Below are 22,605 nucleotides of genomic sequence, written 5' to 3'. Positions count from 1 at the left end.
GTTTCGCCCCCCGCCGGATCTGGCCTCCGCCTTGGAGACCAGATCGGCGCAAACCAACGAACGAACGACAAGAAAGCCAACTTCTTGGTTCTTTCGGTAAAGTCACGTAGAAGGGAAGTAATAAAATAATAAAAATAAAACATAATAAAATAACACTACGCTATACACTACATGTTTTTATTTTTTATTATTTTATTACTTCCCTTCTACGTGATGACTTTACCGAAAGAACCAAGAAGATGAATCCCTGCAGTCATGAAAGCTTTAAATCGGAGCTTAGATTAGTTTACTTTTATATTGGATATATTTTAAAAGTGATTAGTTTATCTTCTTGGTTCTTTCGGTAAAAATAATAAAACATAATAAAATAATCCAATTCTCACAATAGTGAGAATTGTAATTTTTTTATGATGTTTTATTTTTATTATTTTATTACTTCCCTTCTACGTGACTTTACCGAAGAACCAAGAAGATGAATCCCTGCAGTCGCGAAAGCTTTACATCGAAAAGAAAGCCAACGTGATGCGCACCGATCGGGGGGGGGGGGGAGGAAACGGAGCGAGCGGTCAAGGGTCGTCTTGGCGACACGTTCGGCCGCATCGGGGACGCTGCTCCCGGACGCGGCGTCTTATTATTTAATGCGAAAGAGAGAAAGAGAGAGAGACGCCGTCTGAACACTTAGAGATCCGTTGGATCGTATAAATACCCGCGGCCGACTCGCGTAGAAACCACACAGACTCACAAAGAGACCCTTAAAAAATAACAAAAAACCCGCGTCCGCGTGACCGAGCCGTTGGGGAAACGTGACCACCGTGGACCCGTATCGAGAGATGCACGTTTCCTACTCGAACGAACGTTTCCGTTCCGTGCGCACGATGCGCGGCGCACGCATTGCGTGGAGGGCCGTACGTAGGCGGTGAAAGGACAACAAACTTAACACGAAAAGCATCTAAATTTCGATTTAAAGCTTTCGTGACTGCAGGGATTCATCTTCTTGGTTCTTTCGGTAAAAGAATGTGCATATATGCACATTCTTTTGTTAAGGCGCTCTTCTTCCACCTCCAACCCAGCTTATATATAAGCTCCAAGCTTGGCAGTGTCTCATTCTTCACCTGAAGACGGCTGCTTGCGTTGTAGCCGAAACGTCGTGAGAATTATTTTATTATGTTTTATTTTTATTATTTTATTACTTCCCTTCTACGTGACTTTACCGAAAGAACCAAGAAGACGAAAAGCAGCTCTCGCGAGAAATGAGTTCGTCAAGCTCGATGATTTAAAAGTGCCGTGTCTCCCGGTGGCTTCCACGTATCGGAAGGGAAGAACGTTCCAGACGGGCCGCAGAAGCGCATCTGAAAGCGCCGCGATGCAATGACCGTCTTTGTTTGATGGTAGCGATAGGGGGCGGTGTGTGTGTATCGACTGCAAACGTGGTATACTTATGTCATACTGGTGACAATACTATATTCTATCATTAAAAATAAAAAATATAAATTTTTCAACATAATTTTTTACATGTTATATTTCGGCTTGGGTCTAATTGTCCACGCTCAACTGACATTGGCTGTAAATCACCAACAGTCCCTTACGTTATGGCAAGCTTCGGGGCCACTTCCTGGAGTCGTGGAGTTCTGCCTTACTAGTAGGGTACATTTCATTAAAGCGTGTTTTTAAAAAAGTTTTAAAAAATATTCATTATTTTATGGGTGCCTCAGTGCATAGATGTTAACTACCTCGCCCGGTATACAGGAGGTCGTGGGTTCGATCCCGACGCCTGCTGCTGTATATTTGGAGTTTGCGTGTCTCTCTCTTATCATCATCATCACGGTGGCTAGGAGATGTTAACTACCTCGCCCGGTATACAGGAGGTCGTGGGTTCGATCCCGACGCCTGCTGCTGTAGATTTGGAGTTTGCGTGTCTCTCTCCCCATGGTTGCGTGGATTTTTCTCCAGGGCCCCCCCCGATTATTCCCTCATTTAGAAACTCGTGTTCAGAGTGTTTGGCTACTGCTCTAAATCTCCACGTGACCGGACCAGACGGACAGATCGGACGGACCGACAGACGGTCAACTCTTTATTATTCACGTAATTTTTTTGGTTTGTTTTACCACGTGCTGGGCCCGCCGATCTAAGTAGCTCTTTTTCAGAATCGACCTGGCCGACAACGAATGACGGCTGAACGAAAGCGGCTCTCATCGTCGCCACGTGGACGGTTTTCCCCGGCAGCGGCCAAACACTCTGAACGCGCGACCTCGATTTGTAAAAAGTGCTCGCGCGATGATAATATGACGCGTTACCGAGGTGACGTGTGCACCGGTAAAGGCTGAAGTCTGATTTTGTTTTGCATCATCTTCACGCTGGCAGACAAAGTGGTCCCACAGATGCAACTGGTCAACCCGAGATAATTTTGCCATTTTGCATCGCTTTTGCGCCCTTCCGCCTTTTGGCGTTTCTCGGGGAGAGGGGGCGGGGGGGGCGGTGAGATAAGGCCATCGTGGAGATTGTAGGCCATTCGGTACCAGGGACAATGCGTGCGTTATCAACGCGTGTTTATTTGCATGTTTTTCCACAAACATGATGTCCTTGACAATGAGTGGGGTGCCGCCGTCACGAGGCATTATCTCTATCGCCTGGTCTGCAGGAGGTCGTGGGTTCGATCCCGACCCTGACGATGCCTGCTGTTGTATATTTGGAGTTTGTGTGCGTGTCTCTCTCTCATCATCATCACAGTTGCGAGATGTTAACTACCTCGCCTGGTCTGCAGGAGGTCGTGGGTTCGATCCCGACCCTGACGATGCCTGCTGTTGTATATTTGGAGTTTGTGTGCGTGTCTCTCTCTCATCATCATCACAGTTGCGAGATGTTAACTACCTCGCCTGGTCTGCAGGAGGTCGTGGGTTCGATCCCGACCCTGACGATGCCTGCTGTTGTATATTTGGAGTTTGTGTGCGTGTCTCTCTCTCATCATCATCACAGTTGCGAGATGTTAACTACCTCGCCTGGTCTGCAGGAGGTCGTGGGTTCGATCCCGACCCTGATGATGCCTTTTGTATATATGGAGTTTGCGTGTCTCTCCCTCTCATCATGATCACGGTGGCTAGGAGATGTTAACTACCTCGCTTGGTGTGCAGGAGGTCGTGGGTTCGATCTCGACCCTGACGATGCCTGCTGTATATTTGGAGTTTGCGTGTCTCTCTCTCTCCCCATGCTCAAGTGGATTTTTCTCCGCATCCTCCGGTTTTTCCCCTCCCCATTTTAGAATCGACGTCGCGCGTTTTAGATACATTTCCAAGCGGCGATAAGCCGCTTCGTTGAGCTATCGTTCGTGATGACCGGGTCGCTCCTGAAAAAATAGCCGTACAGCTCCGTGCGGTCTTCCCCGGTAAAATAAAAAAAAAAGAGCGATCGCTTCCAATGGTCAAAGCGCGTAAATTTTACGTGTTTTTTTTATATCCCACGAGCAGCTCATGGGGACATCCTCGACTTGGCGTCGGGAACATCTTCACGCGCGCGCCCGCCGTGATGTTGCCGAAAGGGTCGAAGTCCCGTTGGTCTTTCGTTATCCGAAATGAGAGGGAGGTGAGCGGCGACTGCGTGCCTGCCACGTGGGTTCATTTAAGTGCCGGAGCGCACGCGGGTCCCCGCGGGATGTCAGGTGACGCGCGTTAGCGTGTGGGCGTCAGCTGATCGACTCGTGTGCCTCTCGGAGGTCGAGGGTTCGGAAACTCGCGATAGCGCAGGGAAAACTCTTTTGAGCGGCGAATCTTGTCTCGAGGTCAGAGGTCGCAATCGGGTACGGTGATTTTTTTCCGCAATATTTTGCTGTCTTTTCTTGGATTTTCTGTTTGCACTCGGTCACATATTCACTTTAAGATGTTTTTTGTTTGTTCATGTTTTTGTTTGTTGTGGTTGCACCCGATTCAAGAGCCGGATGGCTCACAGGGCTATACCTAATAAATTAACTTGAACTTGAACCCTACCCGATACCCGGCTACCCGTACCCGTTTGCGACCCAGGCACGGCCGGGTACGGGTAGCCGGGTAGACCGTGAGTCACTGGTGAGTAACCGTTTGTCACTTATTTCTCAACGTCTTGTCTCTTCTCACAATTCAAGTTCCTAGAATCAACCCACCCACGCCTGCAACATGGCTTCATCCCAGAGGTCGCAATCGGGTACTCGTACCCGTACCCTACCCGATACCCGGCCGGGTATGGGTAGCTAGCCGGGTATCGGGTAGGGTACGGGTACCCGTTTGCGACCCTGGTGCGGCCGGGTACGGGTACGGGTAAGCGTTTCGAGCGTTTGGATGATAAGGTCCAGATTTCCATGTGGTGACGATGATGATGATGAGCCCACTTGGTTGAGTTATCGTTTGTGATCGCCTGGTCGCTTCTGAAGAAGAGCTCTACGTAGCTCGGTGGGACTTGCCGGGGAAAATAAAAAATAGTTTAGTTTTGTTTCATCTCCCACTGCATCGCCATTGCATCCCCACGTGTATCTCCTACTGCATCTCCCACTGAATCTCCCACTTAATCTCCCACTTAATATTCACTTAATCTCCCACTTAATCTCCCACTGCATCTCCCACTGAATATTCACTTAATCTCCCACTGCATCTACACTGAATATTCACTTAATCTCCCACTGCATCTCCCACTGAATATTCACTGCATCTCCACTGAACATTCACTGAGTCTCCCACTGCATCTCCCACTTAATCTCCCACTGCATCTCCCACTGAATATTCACTTAATCTCCCACTGCATCTCCCACTGAATGTTCACTTAATCTCCCACTGCATCTCCCACTGAATATTCACTTAATCTCCCACTGCATCTCCCACTGAATATTCACTTAATCTCCCACTGCATCTCCCACTGAATATTCACTTAATCTCCCACTGAATATCCCACTGAACACTCGCTTAATCTCCCACTGCATCTCCACTGCATCTCCCACTGAATATTCATTGCATCTCCCACTGAATATTCACTGCATCTCCCACTGAATATCCCACTGAACACTCACTTAATCTCCTACTGCATCTCCACTGCATCTCCCACTGAATATTCACTGCATCTCCCACTGAATATTCACTGCATCTCCCACTGAATATCCCACTGAACACTCACTTAATCTCCCACTGCATCTCCACTGCATCTCCCACTGAATATTCACTGCATCTCCCACTGAATATTCACTGCATCTCCCACTGAATATCCCACTGAACACTCACTTAATCTCCCACTGCATCTCCACTGCATCTCCCACTGAATATTCACTGCATCTCCCACTGAATATTCACTGCATCTACGCTGCATCCCCCACTAAACACGTCAGATTTTTTTTTCGTCACCCACAATTCTTCCGGACTATGTTGATCGTCGGTGGTGTGGTGGTGGTGTAGGGGAGCGGTAGTGTAGCGGGTAGCGCTACGCTGCGCTACGAACCCGTCGACCCGGGCCCGATTCCCGCTCACGGCCAACACCAAGTGACGATTATCTGAACCGGTCCCGGGCCCTCCTCTAGGTCGGCTCGGCCTCAAATGAGTATCCTGGTGCGGTGTCGCCACTGGGGGAGACAAAGGCGGCCGGGCGTGGCGCTGTCCACCCACCCCCTCGTGTGCCGTTCCGGCCTTCACAGGTGCCGCTCGCTAACAGCACTTGCCCCTACAGTCTGCTAAGGCTACACGAGGGGGGGGGATCTTCGCCTTTGGTGGGATGGTGGCATGCAAATATGTACACGGGGGCAGGGCGTAACGATTCAGTCAATGTTCAACTTGACGCGAATGTTTAATCCTAAACGGAACGATTCGCCATACATCTTGCGTCGGTCTGGCGCGCATTCTGTTCTAGTTCCGTCAACTCCCGTTCCCACCCCCGGAGTGAGATGGGGCGATCGCTCAATGCGGCCCTCTCCCCGACTCCGTTTTTTGTTGACAGGCGATTTCGTTTTTCGACGTCGGCTTCACTTTACCCGGCGAAGTAAAATAGTTGAACTTTAGTCCGTGGCTCTGTATGGATGATCTCTGTGCTGCGATCCATTGCCACGCGATAAGCCACTTCGTTCGGCCATTATTACTTGTGATGGCGAGGTCACTGCTGAGCCATAGAGACAGCCTCGTGGGCTTTACCCGCGGAAATAAAATCGCGTTAATTTCGTCTGTTGGTGTTTGGGGGGGCCGTCCATAAATGACGTCACGCGATTTTGGACGATTTTTGACATCCCTCCCCTCCTCCCCTCGTCACACGGCGTCACAAAAAGTCAGACCCCCCCCCCCCCCCAAAACCATATTTACATTTTGTAACTCGAAAACGACCTGTATATAAACGAGCCCGGTTCGTTCCTAGTACAGCAGCAACGCCGTACTTTTAGTTTTTTTGAATCCTTTATATTAAGTTCACTTGCTTGCTTGCTTGCGCGCTTACGACCGTGCAAATCTTTCAGTCGTTTTTTAACCCACTTCCCGTGATCCAATCGAGCTGACATTTTGCACACAGACTCGTTGTGCGTGACAATTTATTTTCCTGAAATTTTTTTTCCATAACTTTACACTTAGGTAAAAAATAAATTATATTTAATTACCAATTGCTTAATGGTGGCAGACAATCATCTGACCCAAGCCAGAGGACGAGAGGACTCTAGCCGCCACGCACATAAAGGATTTATAGTGAAAAACTTTGTTTTTACGGGTTAATTTTTTGTCGGTAAAGTCACGTAGGTAAAAAAAATCAAATCAATTAAAATGAAAACCACTAATTTAAATCACGACGTTTCTGAAGCAACACAAGCCTCCGTCTTCAGGTGGAGCTGTTTAGAGACACATGATTATATAGCGTAAGAGGGCGGAGGGTGGAGGAGCCAAGGAGTTGTGGGGCGTGGGATTAGCTGATTAATAGTTAAGATAAGGGTAAGTGTACTCTTTAGTTCTTTCGGTAAAGTCACGTAGGTAAAAAATGAAATTAATAAAAATAAAACAATAAAAATCACGACGTTTCGGAGGCAACACGAGTCTCCGTCATCAGGTGGGACCGTCACAGCCAGATTTGCTGCATCAAGTGAGGCAGGGATTCAAGATGTAAGTTCTTAAATGCAAGTTGAGGGGGGAGGAGAGGGCGGGGGGGGAGCTCATCAGAATGTGGTAGCCAATGAATGGAACGTATCGGGAGGGGGAGGGGGGCGGGTCAAAAGAAGGCACGAAGCGGTACACGAGAGTCGGCGACGTGGACGTGTTTGTGCGCAAGTAACTATTGTTGCACACGCCAACGTATTGGACGGAGAGTCACGAAAACTTCAAATCTAGAGATAAGGGTAAGTGTAAGAGACGCGCGAGGTAGCCTGGGTGTGTCGGAGAGCAAAGCCGCAACATTTACACTCCGAGTACGGCGTTTCGCCACTAATTGCAACCGGCATCATCAGGCGATCCGTCATCGCATCTACCCCCTCTCCACTTAAGCAGTGAAACGGGTGGATTGCTCCACAAATCTGCCGGCTGAGTGTCACGCGCGGCGCGGCATTGTGGGAGCGGCATTGTAGGAGCGGCATCGTAGGAGCGGCATCGTAGGAGCGGCATCGTAGGAGCGGCATCGTAGGAGCGGCTTCGTAGGAGCGGCTTCGTCGGAGCGGCTTCGTAGGAGCGGCTTCGTAGGAGCGGCTTCGTAGGAGCGGCTTCGTAGGAGCGGCTTCGTCGGAGCGGCTTCGTAGGAGCGGCTTCGTAGGAGCGGCTTCGTAGGAGCGGCTTCGTAGGAGCGGCTTCGTAGGAGCGGCTTCGTAGGAGCGGCTTCGTAGGAGCGGCTTCGTAGGAGCGGCTTCGTAGGAGCGGCTTCGTAGGAGCGGCTTCGTAGGAGCGGCTTCGTAGGAGCGGCTTCGTAGGAGCGGCTTCGTAGGAGCGGCTTCGTAGGAGCGGCTTCGTAGGAGCGGCTTCGTAGGAGCGGCTTCGTAGGAGCGGCTTCGTAGGAGCGGCTTCGTAGGAGCGGCTTCGTAGGAGCGGCTTCGTAGGAGCGGCTTCGTAGGAGCGGCTTCGTAGGAGCGGCTTCGTAGGAGCGGCTTCGTAGGAGCGGCTTCGTCGGAGCGGCTTCGTAGGAGCGGCTTCGTAGGAGCGGCTTCGTCGGAGCGGCTTCGTAGGAGCGGCTTCGTAGGAGCGGCTTCGTAGGAGCGGCTTCGTAGGAGCGGCATCGTAGGAGCGGCATCGTAGGAGCGACGTGCAAGTCGCACGTGGAGATCGTGACGGTGCGGTGTAGTGGTGCATCGTCCAATCCACTCCCCCTCCCCTCCCCTTCCGCCAAACCGAAGCCGACCATCTCTTTTGCGCAATCCAAACCATTTGCTGCCATTCTATCGATGTCGGCGTATTAAATGGGCATAATAGAGGCGGGCGGGCAGGCGGGCGGGTGGCGTTTGAGGGTTGGATCGCGTGATTATGCGTCGTTAAAATCCGACGCACGGCCAATCGGCAATGGTTGCGTCAACGCAACGCCGGCCAATTCGTTAACCGGTTTGTCACCGAGCGGTTGCGTGTTGGGAGAGTGAGCCCACAACAACAACGACGACGACGACGACAGTTCGAGTGACGCGCGTGACGTCCTGCCGGTATTTTACACCCGCCCCAGGATTGTGGATGATATTGGGGCGCGAAAGCCTCACTCCGTGTTGAGCCGACTCCACGGGCCTCCGCCCTGCTGATGAGGCTCGTTCAATTACACGCGGAGTTTGTTCGTCTGCTTGCTCCGTGTTAACGGAACAACGGCACCAACGCAACCGTACGCCAGATTCGTGGAGAGACGCTCCCGTTTCGTCACGTAAAAACCTGTATTTTGGACGATATCGGTTCGCGAAAGCCGACCGCGTTAAACTCGCATCAACCACCGTCACGCAATCTCCGGTCATCCTCGCAGCGACGGCCTTCGGACAAAGACGGTGGCCATCGCATCGCCGCGCGGCGCTTTCAGATGCGCTTCTGCGGCCATCCGGCAGAGTTCTTCCTCCCGACGTCGGGAAGCCGCTGGGAGGCTACGAACTTTTCAACCGTCGAGGATGAAAATGTTTCTGTCGAGAACGGCTTTTTGCGTTTAGTTTATCGTCATTACCCCCCCACCCACCCACCCCCCATCCGCCCGCCGCACCTCCGTCTAGCACGGTCGGCTAAGTACACGCGACTAAACTGGTGGAACGTATCCGACGCGACCACGGCACAAATGGCTGAATTTGAGTCCGATCCGCGCACGGGGGGGGGGGGGGGACACATTATTTTCTGGTACCCGCTGGCTCGCGAGCGAGCCGGGGAGCCCGGGTGAGAGCTGCCCGTCACGGAGACACCCACCTGCTCTCATCGTCAGCACCTGAGCGTGACCGGTCTTGAGCAACTCAACTGGCTGAGCTGCATTTTTAAGAGCCGTTTACCCCCGCCCGCCCTCCCGCCACCACCACTACCACCACCACTACCACCACCACTACCACCACCACTACCACCACCACTACCACCACCACCACTACCACCACCACCACTACCACCACCACCACTACCACCACCACTACCATCACCACTAACATCACCACTACCACCACCACCACTACCACCACCCACACCACCACTACCACCACCACCACTACCACCACCACCACTACCACCACCACCACTACCACCACCACTACCATCACCACTAACATCACCACTACCACCACCACCACTACCACCACCCACACCACCACTACCACCACTACCACCACTACCACCACCACCACCACTACCACCACCACTACTACTACCACTACCACCACCACTACCACCACCACTACCACCACCACTACCACCACCACCACGCGCTCACTGCCCCCAGAACCACCCACCCGACCCCTCATGCTCAAAGACAAAGATACCCCCCCTATAGTCTTGGCAGGCTAATAGGGTTTTTCCCCTTTTTTCTGGCAACAAAACTGACACCTTTTGAAAGGAATCATGCTTACATTAACCACAATACCTGCAGTCAAATGCAAACAAAAAACAATACTCTGATAACTTATGCATTGTCTTTGAAACTGATTGGTCCACAAAAAAGCTCTCCACCCTGTTCTCGGGGTTTTCTCCAATCACTTGAGGGGGTTGGGGGTGGGGGCCTTCGTGGTTTCTCTCTCTCTTCTCTCTTCCCGCTGGGAGAAACCTTTCGCGACGACGACGACGACTTTGTCCTCTTTGTCGGCGAAACGAGGAGGGGGGGCGGCCGTGGGAGGGAGGCCTTTCGAGCGCGGTGGTTCTCAAAAAAGTGGTCCCCCACGTGCTATATATTTATTTATTTATTTCCCCGGGGGGGGGGAGCCATCGAACGAAGGCTTGGCCACCGCACCGCGCTGATCGGACGCGCCCCCCGCGGGGTCTTCTGGAACGCGCTCTCCTCCTTCGCCACGTCGCGCGTCCGCTGGGGTGGTTTTGTAGCGATGGGAGGAGGGAACGAAACCGGAGAACCGTGGAGGACGACAACAACAAACAACAACAAAAACCACGAGCAGAACAATTGGGAAGGGAACGTGCAGGACCCATAGCGGCGGCATCTACAACAAACCTCGTTGGCACGTGTCGCGAAGGCTGCTGCAACATCCCGACCCCCATGTCCATCCAGCGCTTTGCCGAGCTGCAATCGGCTTCTGGAAGACGATTGCAGCTCACGACACACAAAGTGCACAAACCATCGTCACGCGAACTCCGCTCATCACAGCAGCAGCAGCAGCAGCTTTTGGCTAAGCCATCGAGCAAACACGGTGGTCTTCATCACCAGACGGTCGTCTTCATCGTCGCGCGCTTTCAGATTCACTTCCGCGGCCGTCTGGAACCCACCTGCGCTGTGCACTTTTCGATCGTCCCGATTTGAAAGCTCGTTTCTTCTTGAGCGCTTTTTGTGTTTGGTTTGTTGTTCTTCCTCCGGCATCTCAGCACCGTCTCATCCAGGTACGTTGCACAAATAAGTTAAACTTATTTGCGCGCACTGCCCATAGGCGAACACTGGCCATAGACTCGACGCTGCACCTCTGATTAGCGTGGTTTGCTGGAAGCGCGCGGTGCAAACGATGAAGTTCAACGTACGAACATAGATACGAGTGGTCCGTGGGGCTGATCCGAGTTCGGGTTGAGCCCGAAATGACGACAGTGTTTCATGCCTGTTCTTTCGCACGTGATATTTACGATATTTAAACTACCCCGGATGAAACTACCATGAATGCCCCCTAACCCCACCCCACCCCCCTTCACCTCCGAAACAAAACAAAGAAACGTAAAGCCGCGTCACTTTTAGTTGAATGTGACGTGAATCATTTTGTATTTCGAGAGCGAGAGAGAGAGAAGCGATCGCGTTTCGTCACCGTGGGTGGCGGCGAGTGGTGGGGGGGGATCTTGGGTTGGTCCCAGAGGTCGCAAACGGGTTTTGATTCCTTACCCGTACCCGGCCGCACCAGGGTCGCAAACGGGTACCCGTACCCGGCCGTACCCGTACCCTACCCGTACCCTTGTATAAAGGTGTCAGTTTTGTACCAGTTGAAAGGGTAAAAACCTATTGCTCTCGCAAGTGGTTTTTGCTTCGCTGGCCGTGTTGAATCGTTCGGGGCGCGGCGGCGGTGAGATGTTATCTCCCTGGCCCGGTATGCAGGGAGGTCGTGGGTCCGATCCCGACGACGCCTGCTGCTGTATATTTGGCGTCTGCGGTGTCTCTCTCTCTCGTCATCACAGTTGCGAGATGTTAACTCCCTGGCCTGGCATGCAGGAGGGTCGTGGGTCCGATCCCGACGACGCCTGCTGCTGTATATTTGGAGTCTGCGGTGTCTCTCTCTCTCTCATGATCATCACAGTTGCGAGATGTTATCTCCCTGGCCTGGCATGCAGGAGGGTCGTGGGTCCGATCCCGACGACGCCTGCTGCTGTATATTCGAAGTCTGCGGTGTCTCTCTCATGATCATCACAATTGCGAGATGTTAACTACCTCGCCTGGTATGCAGGAGGGTCGTGGGTCCGATCCCGACGACGCATGCTGCTGTATATTTGGAGTCTGCGGTGTCTCTCTCTCTCTCTCTCATGATCATCACAGTTGCGAGATGTTAACTACCTCGCCCGGCATGCAGGAGGGTCGTGGGTCCGATCCCGACGACGCCTGCTGTTGTATATTTGGAGTCTGCGGTGTCTCTCTCTCTCTCTCATGATCATCACAGTTGCGAGATGTTAACTACCTCGCCCGGTATGCAGGAAGCCGTTTGTGACGTAGTGTGACGAGGGGGGGGGGGGGTCAAAAATCGTCCAAAATCGCGTGACGTCATTTATGGACGGCCCGGTGTGTACCACCGGACCCCGAATCTCTGGCACGATGTCCGTGATGCGGTCATCTTTAGTCTGCGGTGATGGTCGGCGATGCGGCAATCGACTCGTCTCCACGATCTGCGCACAATGCACTCTTCAGAGTTGATTTATTCGAGAGCGGATTTTTTTTTCAAGCTAATGTTTGGCGTCTCTACATCACGGAGTGTGTATTCTGAGGGTTTTTTTTGGTAAAGTCACGTAGGTAAAAAAATTTAAACTAATAAAAGTGACGTTCTTCACCTGAGGACGGCTGCTTGCGTTGTGGCCGAAACGTCGTGAGAATTATTTTATTATGTTTCATTTTTATTATTTTATTACTTCCCTTCTACGTGACTTTACCGAAAGAACCAAGGAGATGAATCCCTGCAGTCACGAAAGCTCTAAATCGAAAAATAATAAAAGTGACTTTACCGAAAAAAAACCAAGAATATGAATCCTTGCAGTCACGAAAGCTTCAAATCTGGAGTCGCGGAGTGTGGCACCGATTTCGGATTGATCGGTGCCCCAGTTGTGCTGGGTTAGGTAACACCCCTGGGAAAAAAATGTTGCGTTGTGGCCGAAACGTCGTGAGAATTATTTTATTATGTTTTATTTTTATTATTTTATTACTTCCCTTCTACGTGACTTTACCGAAAGAACCAAGAAGATAAAACAATATTGTCTCATAAATAAAACATTTAATTGCCTCGCCCATTTTTGTACGATTTAGTACCCCGGGGAACCGCCATGAGGATGAAATATCCAACAGCAGGCGTCGTCAGGGTCGGGGATCGAACCCACGGACCTCCCGTGTACCAGGGGAGGTAGTTAACATCTCCTAGCCACCGTGCTGTTAATGTTGTGCAGCAAAGGGGTTGGTTGGTGGGGGGTCAATTAATTTTTCTACGGGGAGTGGTGGCGCGCCGGTCGGCTAGCTCGGCGACCCCGCGTCCGGTTACCGCCCCGCGACCACCTCCCCCTAGGTCGACTCAGCCTTAAACAACGAGTACCCAGTGCGAGGGGGGGGGGTCGGCTGTGTGCGAGCATCGGCCGTGACCTTCTTCGTATCACTTTGACCCCGGCGGGCCTGTGAATGTCTCCACTGGGTTTATTTTTGTCTTCGCTCACGTTGACGAGATTAGTTATTTGAACTTAACCCACTTCGATTTAAAGCTTTCGTGACTGCAGGGATTCATCCTCTAAAAATAAAACATAATAAAATAAGAATTATTTTATTATGTTTTATATTTTTAGTATTTTATTATTTCCCTTCTACGTGACTTTACCGAAAGAACCAAGAAGATTAACCCACTTCATCACGCGCTGCTTTGGCGTGTGTGGTGGTGTGTGTGTGTGGGGGCGAATCGTAGCTCAGATAGAAGTGTTGGGTTGGGGGGAGGGAGTCGATTTATATAAATTAGTATTTATTTCCGCGACTCGCTCACTCGTTTCTTTATTTCACACTCTTATCGGGGTTGTTGTTTTTTTTGCACGTGTTTTTTTTTTTGCATTGTCACTTGCTGAGCTTCACACAGCTCTTTGGATTCCTCCGGGATGAGCACGGATGGCTACGCACGGCGCGAAAGAAGTTGGCCGTACAGGTGTACGTACTTTTTCGATTTAAAGCTTTCGTGACTGCAGCGATTCAGACGCTGTCTTCCCGACAGACCTGTTCTTCACCTGAGGACGGCTGCTTGCGTTGTGGCCGAAACGTCGTGAGAATTGTATTTTATAATGTTTTATTTTTATTATTTTATTATTTCCCTTCTACGTGACTTTACCGAAAGAACCAAGAAGGCGTTTGTACGTTTCCGTTCCCCGTTCCGCTGTAATGTGTTTCAGAAGCGACCTGGCCACACATGAAAGCTCAACGAAGTGGCTTATCGCGTGGAGCGAGAAGTGGCTTTTCGTGACGCCTGCTGCTGCTGTGTATTTGGAGTTTGCGGTGTCTCCCGCTCTCTCTCTCTCTCCCCGTGGTCGCGTGGATTTTTCTCCGGGTCTCCCCCTCCGCATTTAAAATCGACATCCACGCGTTTCCAGATTATTTGGCTGCTGCCGCCGCCATTAATGTCCACGCGACGGAAAAGCCGCTTCCGTTGAGCGATCGTTTGTGATCGCGAAGGTCGCTTCTTAATAGGTCGGTTGGGGCCTTGCCTGTTAAAGTGAAAAAAAAAAAATGGGAAAAAAAAACCGGTTTCATTGGTTTGTAAATTTAAACCACCACTCCCCATGGGGCGGCAGTGGGAACACCCCCCCACCACCCCCCCGCATACAAATCGTGGTGCTCGTAACCCTCGATTCTGCCTCGACAACAAAAGCATCGGGACAAAGACTCAACCGACGAATCTCAACAGGTCCCCGCACGCCCCGTGTCCTCACTCGGGGGGTGGAAGGTGCGGCACAGACAACGCTCTCAATCGTTAATTGTTCCCACCGCCCCCCCCCCGCCACCCCCTCTGCCCCCCCCCCCCACCACAGCTTAGGACCTGTCGGTGAGGTTTCAGGTCACACGATGTTAACGACCTCGCCTGGTACACAGGAGGTCGTGGGTTCCGATTCCCGACCCTAACGACGCCTGCTGCTGTATATTTGGAGTTTGCGTGTCTTTCTCATCATCGTCATCATGATGGCTAGGAGATGTTAACGACCTCGCCTGGTATACAGGAGGTCGTGGGTTTGATCCCGACTCTAACGATGTCTGCTGTATATTTGGAGTTTGCGTGTCTCTTTCATCATCATCATCATCATGATGGCTAGGAGACGTTAACTACCTCACCTGGTATACAGGAGGGCGTGGGTTTGATCCCGACCCTAACGATGCCTGCTGCTGTATATTTGGAGTTTGCGTGTCTCTCTTTCATCATCATCACGGTGGCTAGGAGATGTTAACTACCTCGCCTGGTATACAGGAGGTCGTGGGTTCCGATTCCCGACCCTGACGATGCCTGCTGCTGTATATCTGGAGTTTGTGTGTCTCTCTCATCATCATCGTCATCACGGTGGCTAGGAGCCATTAACTACCTCGCCTGGTGCGCAGGAGGTCGTGGGTTCCGATTCCCGACCCTGACGATGCCCGCCGCTGTATGTTTGGAGTGTGCGTGTCTCTCTTATCATCGTCATCACGGTGGCTAGGAGCCATTAACTACCTCGCCTGGTGTGCAGGAGGTCGTGGGTTCCGATTCCCGACCCTGACGACGCCTGCCGCTGTATGTTTGGAGTTTGCGGTGTTTCTCTTCGACCGCGTCGTGGTCGCGCGGATTTTTCTCCTGTGCCTCCCGCCGTTTTGTCCCTCCACATTTCGAAACGACGTCACGCCTCTACGGAGGAACGCGGCGACGGTAAAGCCGCCTTACTGAGCTATAATTTGGTCGCGTGTGATAAAAAACAAACATCTACGTAGCTCAGTTGGGGGGGGCCTTGCACGGTAAAATGAAATAATTGTTTTTATTAGTTTTAGTTCCATCCTGGTCAGCGCAGGCGATGAGGAGCGTGGGTGAAGGGTGCGGTGCGCGAGTGTTTTCCGGTCGGTCAACCAGCGGCGCGTGGGGTCTGTCCCGTCAACTCTTCCTGGCCAGTGCACCTAGCCTGGCACAAGCACCGTGGTTGGTGTCACCGCCACTTAGTGGCGAATGTTGTTGTTGTTGTTGGTGTTGTTGGTGCAATGTGTGTGTGGGTGGGAGTCGGGGATTGTGTGAATTAATCCCACGTCGATGGCACCGACTACTTTTATTCTTGGGTTTTTTCGGTGAAGTCGCGTAGGTAAAAAAATTTAAATTTAAATTAATAAAAGTAAAATAAAATAAAAATCACGACGTTTCGGAGGCCAACACAAGCTCCCGAAACGTCGTGATTTTTATTTTATTTTTATTTTACTTTTATTAATTAAAATTTTTTACCTACGTGACTTTACCGAAAAAACCCAAAAATTAAAATTAATAAAAGTAAAATAAAAATAAAATAAAAATCACGACGTTTTGGAGGCTTGTGTTGCCTCCGAAACGTCGTGATTTTTATTTTATTTTTATTTTATTAATTTTAATTTTTTACCTACGTGACTTTACCGAACAAAACCCAAGAATATGAATCCTTGCAGTCACGAAAGCTTCAAAATCTAGAACGACTACTTCTATTTACTTTTCATTTCAACGGCAAAAGCCCACCGGGCTGTTATAGAGCTTTTTATTTCAGAAAGCGACCTGGCCAAAAGTGATGGCTCAACAAAGTGGCTCATCGTCACGTGGACATTTATAGCAGTTGCCAAATACTCTAAACGCGTGACGTTGATGCGTCGTGATAATTATTATGTTTTATTTTTATTATTTTTTTATTTCCATTCTACGTGACTTTACCGAAAGAACCAAGAAGATAGTTTGACCATACTTCACCGCTCTGGTCACCGCCGGTTGACCGTGTACATCCGTCGACATCTTTGTCCCCCGTTGTCCCAGGCGCGCGCGTACGTTCGTCCATCCGCGTGTTTGTCCGCGCGTCCGCGCGTCACCGCCCCCCCCCCCCCCCGTCCTCACGTGTCTCTCCACCCGTCTGTTTCTGCGCGCGGCGTGCAGCTGGTTCTGGTTGAGGCGCCGCACCTCCGCCGAGGCTGCGCCCGCGCACGGCAAGCCGCCGCTTGTCGGAGTCTCGCTGCTCAAGCCGCTGTGCGACGTCGACCCCAACCTGGAGGACAACCTGGAGACGTTCTTTGAGGTCGACTACCCGGAGGTTCGAACGCCGTGTTCTGCCTCCCCCCGCCAAGCTCGCCCCCCTCGGCTCTTCCACCCCCACCTGTCGACCGGAGCTCTGACCGCTCACTCACTCGCTCGCTCGCTTACTTGCTCTTCACTCGCACGCTCAACCGCTCGCTCGCTCCTCACTCACCCACTAGTTCGCCCGCTTGTCATTCGCCCACTCGCTCACCCACTTTTCAGTCACTCACCCAATCGCTCGCTCGCTCACCCCCTCACTCGCTCGCCCACCGCTCGCTCACCCGCCCACTCGCTTGCCTGTCATATCACCCATCCACTCACTCACTCACTCCCCCACTCGCTCACCCGCTCGCTCGCTCCTCACTCACCCACTAGTTCGCCCGCTTCTCACTCGCCCACTCGCTCACCCACTCCTCAGTCACTCAGCCACCCACTCCTCACTCACTCCCCCTCTCGCTCGCTCGCCCACTCGCACGCTCGCTCGCTTACCCGCTCGCTCAAACGCTTGCTCCTCACTCGCCCTCTCCTCGCTCACCCACTCGCTCGCTCCTCACTCACCCAGTAGTTCGCCCGCTTCTCACTCGCCCACTCGCTCACCCACTCCTCAGTCACTCAGCCACCCACTCCTCGCTCACTCCCCCACTCGCCCGCTCGCTCACCCGCTCGCTCACCCGCTCACTCACTTGCCTGTCCACTCGCCCATCCACTCGCTCGCTCACTCACTCCTCGCTCACTCCCCCACTCCTCGCTCACTCCCCCACTCGCTTGCTCGCCCACCCGCTCGCTCACCCGCCCACTCACTTGCCTGTCCACTCTCCCATCCACTCACTCACTCGCTCACTCCCCCATTTCGCTCGCTTGCCCACTCGCACGCTCAACCACTCGCTCGCTCGCTCACTCGCTCGCTCCTCACTCACCCACTAGTTCGCCCGCTTCTCACTCGCCCACTCGCTCACCCACTCCTCAGTCACTCAGCCACCCACTCCTCGCTCACTCCCCCACTCGCTCGCTCGCCCACCCACTCACTCACTTGCCTGTCCACTCGCCCATCCACTCACTCACTCGCTCACTCCCCCACTAACTCACTCCCCCACTCGCTCGCTCGCCCACCCGCTCACCCACCCGCTCGCTCACCCGCTCGCTCACCCGCCCACTCACTTGCCTGTCCACTCGCCCATCCACTCACTCACTCGCTCACTCACTCACTCCCCCGCTCGCTCGCTCGCCCACCCCGCTCGCTCACCTGCTCGCTCACCCGCTCGCTCACCCGCTCGCTCACCCGCTCGCCCACCCGCTCGCCCACCCGCTCGCCCACCCGCTCGCCCACCCCGCTCGCTCACCCGCTCGCTCACCCGCTCGCTCACCCGCTCGCTCACCCGCTCGCTCACCCGCCCACTCACTTGCCTGTCCACTCGCCCACTCACTCACTCACTCACTCCCCCACTCGCTCGCTCGCCCACCCGCTCGCTCGCCCACCCGCTCGCTCACCCGCCCACTCACTTGCCTGTCCACTCGCCCATCCACTCACTCACTCGCTCATTGCCCCACTCGCTCGCTCGGCCACCTGCTCGCCCACCCGCTCACTCACCCGCTCACTCACTCGCCTATCCACTCGCTCACTTCGCTCGCTCGCTGACTCACTCACCCACTTACTCAACTTACTCATCCACACAACCACTCGCCCAACCACTCAACCCACCCACGCACCCACCCACCCACCTACCCAACCAAACCCATCCCCGACCTTCTCAGTTTCCACGTCGGCCTTCATCGGCGCTGCTCGCTAACAGCACTTGCCCCAACAGTCTGCTGAGGCTAAACGGGCGGCCTTTGTCTTTGTGTGCAGTATGAGATTTTGCTCTGCGTTCAAGACTCGGACGACCCGGCCATTGACGTCTGCAAAAAGCTCATCAACAAATACCCCCACGTTGACGCTCGCCTCTTCATAGGTACGTGCGTGCGTGTTGTGTGTGTGTGTGTGTGCGCGTGTGTGTGTACGTGTGTGTGTGTGTGTGTTCTGGGGCTCTGGACGGGTGCGAGGGGCTGGTAACCCCTCCACCTTCAATTAACCACCACTAAACTACGAATTGGGGGAATTTCCATTTGGTACAGATATAATGGGGGCTGATCGACGCCCGGGTGCGATCAAGGGATGGCTCCCTATTGGTCAACCACGTTATGTATGCCGATGATTTGGTAATAGCTGCTCATTCAGAAGAGGAGTTGGAGACGCTGCTGCTGAGACTGGAGCATGCCACTAAGAGGTGGGGCCTTACCATCAGCCCCACCAAAACTAAGCACCTGCCTGGGTATTTTGTACCATCGGACACTCCACCCCCACAACTCCCAATTGGTGATGGGGCAGTTGTGGAGAGAGTGGAGAGTTTCCCATACCTGGGCAGTGTGCTTATGACCGGCTCCAGTTTATCAGCAGAGGTCTCACTCCGAATCAGTCGAGCGGCAATATCTTTTCATCGGTTGCGTAACGCTGTGTGGAAGCTACCTGGTCTGTCGCTCCGCACGAAGCTTCAGGTCTTCTCGGCCACGGTCATTCCCTCCCTTCTCTACGCTTGCGAAACGTGGACCCCCCTAGTGGAGCATCTTCGCCGGTTGGAAACATTTAGGCTGGCCTGCCTACGATCCATCCTGGGTTTAACCAGGCTGGATTGTGTGAGGAGCTCACAAGTCCTTGAAAGATCTGGGCAAAGTCCCATCAGTGAGCTCCTCCGGCAGGCAAGGCTGCGTTGGCTGGGTCATGTAGCCCGCATGCCCAGCCACCGCATGCCTAAACAGCTTTTGTTCGGCCGGATCGAGGGGGCTAAACGGGCGCGGCACGGGCTAGAGAAGAGATGGAGTGATGTGGTACAGGAGGATGTGGAGCTGAGTGGACTTGCCGATGACTGGTACCAGCGGTGTCAAGATCGGCCTCAGTGGAGGAGGCTCGTGAAGGACGCTACTGGGCAGTTGGAGGCAGTCGCCCTCCAGCAACAACGGAGGGCGGAGGAGCAACGCTCACAACAACGAGCGGAGCGCCGGGTGGCTAAAGCACAGCAAGTTGGTACAGTAGGGGGCACAGGTGGTGCATCAGCCAGTCATCTCGGTCATCTCGGTCAGTCGACCCGTGGCTCGCTCACGGCACAACGCCGGTGACGATTATCTGAACCGGTCCTGGGCCTCTCCTAGGTTGACTCAAATGAGTACCTGGTGTAGCTGTGTAAACATCACCACCGGGGAGACAAAGGCGGCCGGGCGTGGTGTTGGCCACCCACCCCCTTCACAGGTGATGCTCGCTAACAGCACTTGCCCCTACAGTCTGTTACATGCTACGCGGGGGATCTTTGTCTTTGTTTTTGGAGCGGGTTCGATTCCCGCTCACGGCACAACACCGGTGACGATCATCTGAACCGGTCCTGGGCGTCCCCTAGGTCGACTCGGCCTCGAATGAGTGCCCGGTGCCGCGCGTAGTAACCGTCGCCCGCCAATGGCGGCGTGCGTCACGTTGCCGGCCTGCACGGCTGCTACGTCCGCTGCGAAACAGCGCTTGCCCCCCCCCCCCCCCCAAACGGTCTGCTAAAGGCTATGATGACCGGGGGGACCCTCTGTGTTTGCGCCCTCAGGGGGAAAGAAGGTCGGCATCAACCCCAAGATCAACAACCTGATGCCGGCGTACGAGGCAGCGCGGTACGACCTCGTGTGGATCTGCGACAGCGGCATCAGAGGTGACCCCCGACACCCCCCCCCCCCCGCGTTGCGTCGATCGCCGTCATCGTCGTCGCCGTCGTCGTCGTCGTCGTCGTCGTCATCATCGTCGCCATCGTCATCGTCGTCGTCATCATCGTCGCCATCGTCGTCATCGTCATCGTCGGCCATCGACCACGAGTAGGAGGCATTCGGGGGCGGTTGCCTCCGAATGTCCGCTAGCGGGAATTCACGAGCCCCCACAGAGGCCGACCTTGACACCGCTGGTACCGGTCATCGGCAAGTCCGCTCAGCTCCACGTCGTCCTCAAGGCGGAGATCCCTCCGCCTTGAGGAGAGCTTTGGAGCACGGTTCTGTTAGCGAGCACCTATTAAGGCTGGCACTGCACACGACGGGGTGTGTGGCCAACACCACGCACGGCCGCCTTTGCCTCACCACTACTGAACATTTTACAGGACCAGTGATAGGTTTTTACCCTTTCAACTGGTACAAACACTGACACCTTTATACAAGGCATCATGTTTGCAATAACCACAACACAAGCAGTCAAAATGCAAACAAAAAGAAACAACTCTGATGATGATAATGATATGCACTGTCCTTGAAGTTGATTGGTCCACACCCGAGATAGCTTTTCTTAGAGCCTAGCGTTGGACAGCTTTTCTTAGAGACTAGATGTCCAACGCCTTTGGGCGTCATCTGGTCCAACACCAGTGGAGACTAGGTTCTAAGAAAAACTGTCTCGGGTGTGGACCAATCGACTTCAAGGACAGTGCATATCATTATCATCATCATCATTAGAGTTGTTTCTTTTTGTTTGCATTTTGACTGCCTGTGTTGTGGTTATTGCAAACATGATGCCTTGTATAGAGGTGTCAGTTTTTGTACCAGTTGAAAGGGTAAAAACCTATCACTATATTTCGCCACTGGTAAATGAGGTCTCATAGTGTAAATGTTTACAGGACCAGTTCATATCATCATCACTAGTGTTGGCCATGAGCAGGAATCGAACTCGGGTCGCCAGGTTCGTAGCGCAGCGCACGAACCGCTTCGCCCATCTCTACCCGCACATGCACAACAACATCAGCCGCCATTCGCCACTAAGTGGCGGTGACATCACCAACGGCGCTTGTGCCAGGCTAGGTGCACTCCGAGGCCAAGTGAAGTGTCAAAGGCTCCGCTGACAGGAGGTCACGGGACAGACCCAGGTGCCTTGGGTCGACTGACTGAGACGACTGGCCGATGCACCAGCTGTGCCCCCTACCGTGCCAACTTTCCGCGTTTTAACCGCCTGGCGCTCCGCTCGTTGTTGTGAGCGTCGCTCCTCTGCCCTCCGTTGTTGTTGGAGGGCGACCGCCTCCAACAGCCCAGTAGCGTCCTTCACGAGCCTCCTCCACAGAAGCCGACCTTGACACCGCTGGTACCGTCGGCAAAATCAACGCGCAGGCACACGCACGCGCGCTGCAACAACAACGAAAATTACAGCCGCCGTTAGCCACTAAGCGGCGGCGACCTGACCCCAGGTCACGCACGGACACGCGCGCTCGGCCTCTCGAACAAACGCAGGTGACCCAGACTACCCCGGCCCCTTTTACTGCGGCGTTTATTGCCGAGCCGGTTTCGCGGCAAACAAACACGGAGCCGGGGGGGGGACCTTGGTCGCGGCGTTATTATCTTCGGTGTTGGCGCTCACCTTTGGCACAAGCGCCCACCCCCCTCTTTCCCCTCCACTACGAGCTGCTATAAATATCTCCACGGTTAAAGCTTTCGTGGCTGCAGGAATTCATATTTCTTGGTTCTTTCGGTGAAGTCACGTGGATGGGTACAAAGAAAATCACAAAATAATAAAAAACAATTCTCACGACGAAAATCACAAAGTAACCAAAAAACTA

At 53.2% G+C, this 22,605-nt stretch overlaps 1 protein-coding gene across 1 annotated transcript in view; it reads left to right on the top strand.

Moving 5' to 3' along the window:
• LOC144952870 (ceramide glucosyltransferase-like) overlaps nt 1-22,605 on the top strand; it is a 47,569-nt gene that overhangs the window by 10,771 nt on the left and 14,193 nt on the right. The window contains exons 2-4 of the mRNA XM_078883343.1: nt 16,877-17,030; nt 18,861-18,963; nt 20,632-20,733. Of these exons, the coding sequence (XP_078739469.1) occupies nt 16,877-17,030; nt 18,861-18,963; nt 20,632-20,733 (359 nt within the window). The remainder of the gene's footprint in view (nt 1-16,876; nt 17,031-18,860; nt 18,964-20,631; nt 20,734-22,605) is intronic.

Source organism: Lampetra fluviatilis, chromosome 3 (assembly GCF_964198595.1).
Source record: "Lampetra fluviatilis chromosome 3, kcLamFluv1.1, whole genome shotgun sequence".
Classification (NCBI taxonomy): domain Eukaryota; kingdom Metazoa; phylum Chordata; class Hyperoartia; order Petromyzontiformes; family Petromyzontidae; genus Lampetra; species Lampetra fluviatilis.
This window is presented reverse-complemented; position numbering and strand designations above follow the sequence as displayed.